Raw genomic sequence first — 483 nt, 5'->3', positions numbered from 1 at the left:
AACCAACGACTACCGCCAGCAATTGTGTTCCACAATATGGTAACTGTGTGAGCGGAGTCTGTTGTGAGGGTTACTCATGCAGTTCTGCCAACCCATACTACTCTCAATGTGTGCAGGGAACAACATCACCTACGACCACCTCTTCATCGAGTACATCAACGACCCCAACCACGAAAACATCGGCGACACCAACGACTACGGCCAGCTCTTGTGTTCCACAATATGGTAACTGTGTGAGCGGAGTCTGTTGTGAGGGTTACTCATGCAGTTCTGCCAACCCATACTACTCACAATGTGTGCAGGGAACAACACCACCTTCGACCAGCTCTTCAATCAAGTACATCAACGACCCCAACCACGAAAACTACTAAGTCAAGACGAGCTCATCAACGACTAGCTCATCAACGACGACACCCACGACGACAGCCAGCTCTTGTGTTCCACAATATGGTAACTGTGTGAGCGGAGTCTGTTGTGAGGGTT

The 483-nt window shown here is 49.7% G+C and overlaps 1 protein-coding gene across 1 annotated transcript; it reads left to right on the top strand.

Moving 5' to 3' along the window:
- Window positions 1–106: 106 nt before the first annotated feature.
- On the top strand, window positions 107–371 carry PICMEDRAFT_74830 (hypothetical protein; the record flags this gene model as incomplete). Its single annotated transcript, XM_019164885.1, has 2 exons — window positions 107–210; window positions 326–371. 2 exons carry the CDS (start codon window positions 107–109, stop codon window positions 369–371), a joined length of 150 nt encoding a protein of 49 aa, XP_019015335.1.
- Window positions 372–483: the final 112 nt, after the last annotated feature.

This window comes from Pichia membranifaciens (genome assembly GCF_001661235.1).
Source record: "Pichia membranifaciens NRRL Y-2026 unplaced genomic scaffold PICMEscaffold_8, whole genome shotgun sequence".
Lineage (NCBI taxonomy): Eukaryota > Fungi > Ascomycota > Pichiomycetes > Pichiales > Pichiaceae > Pichia > Pichia membranifaciens.
The sequence above is the reverse complement of the archived record's forward strand: the minus strand, read 5'-3'. Positions and strand labels throughout refer to the sequence as shown.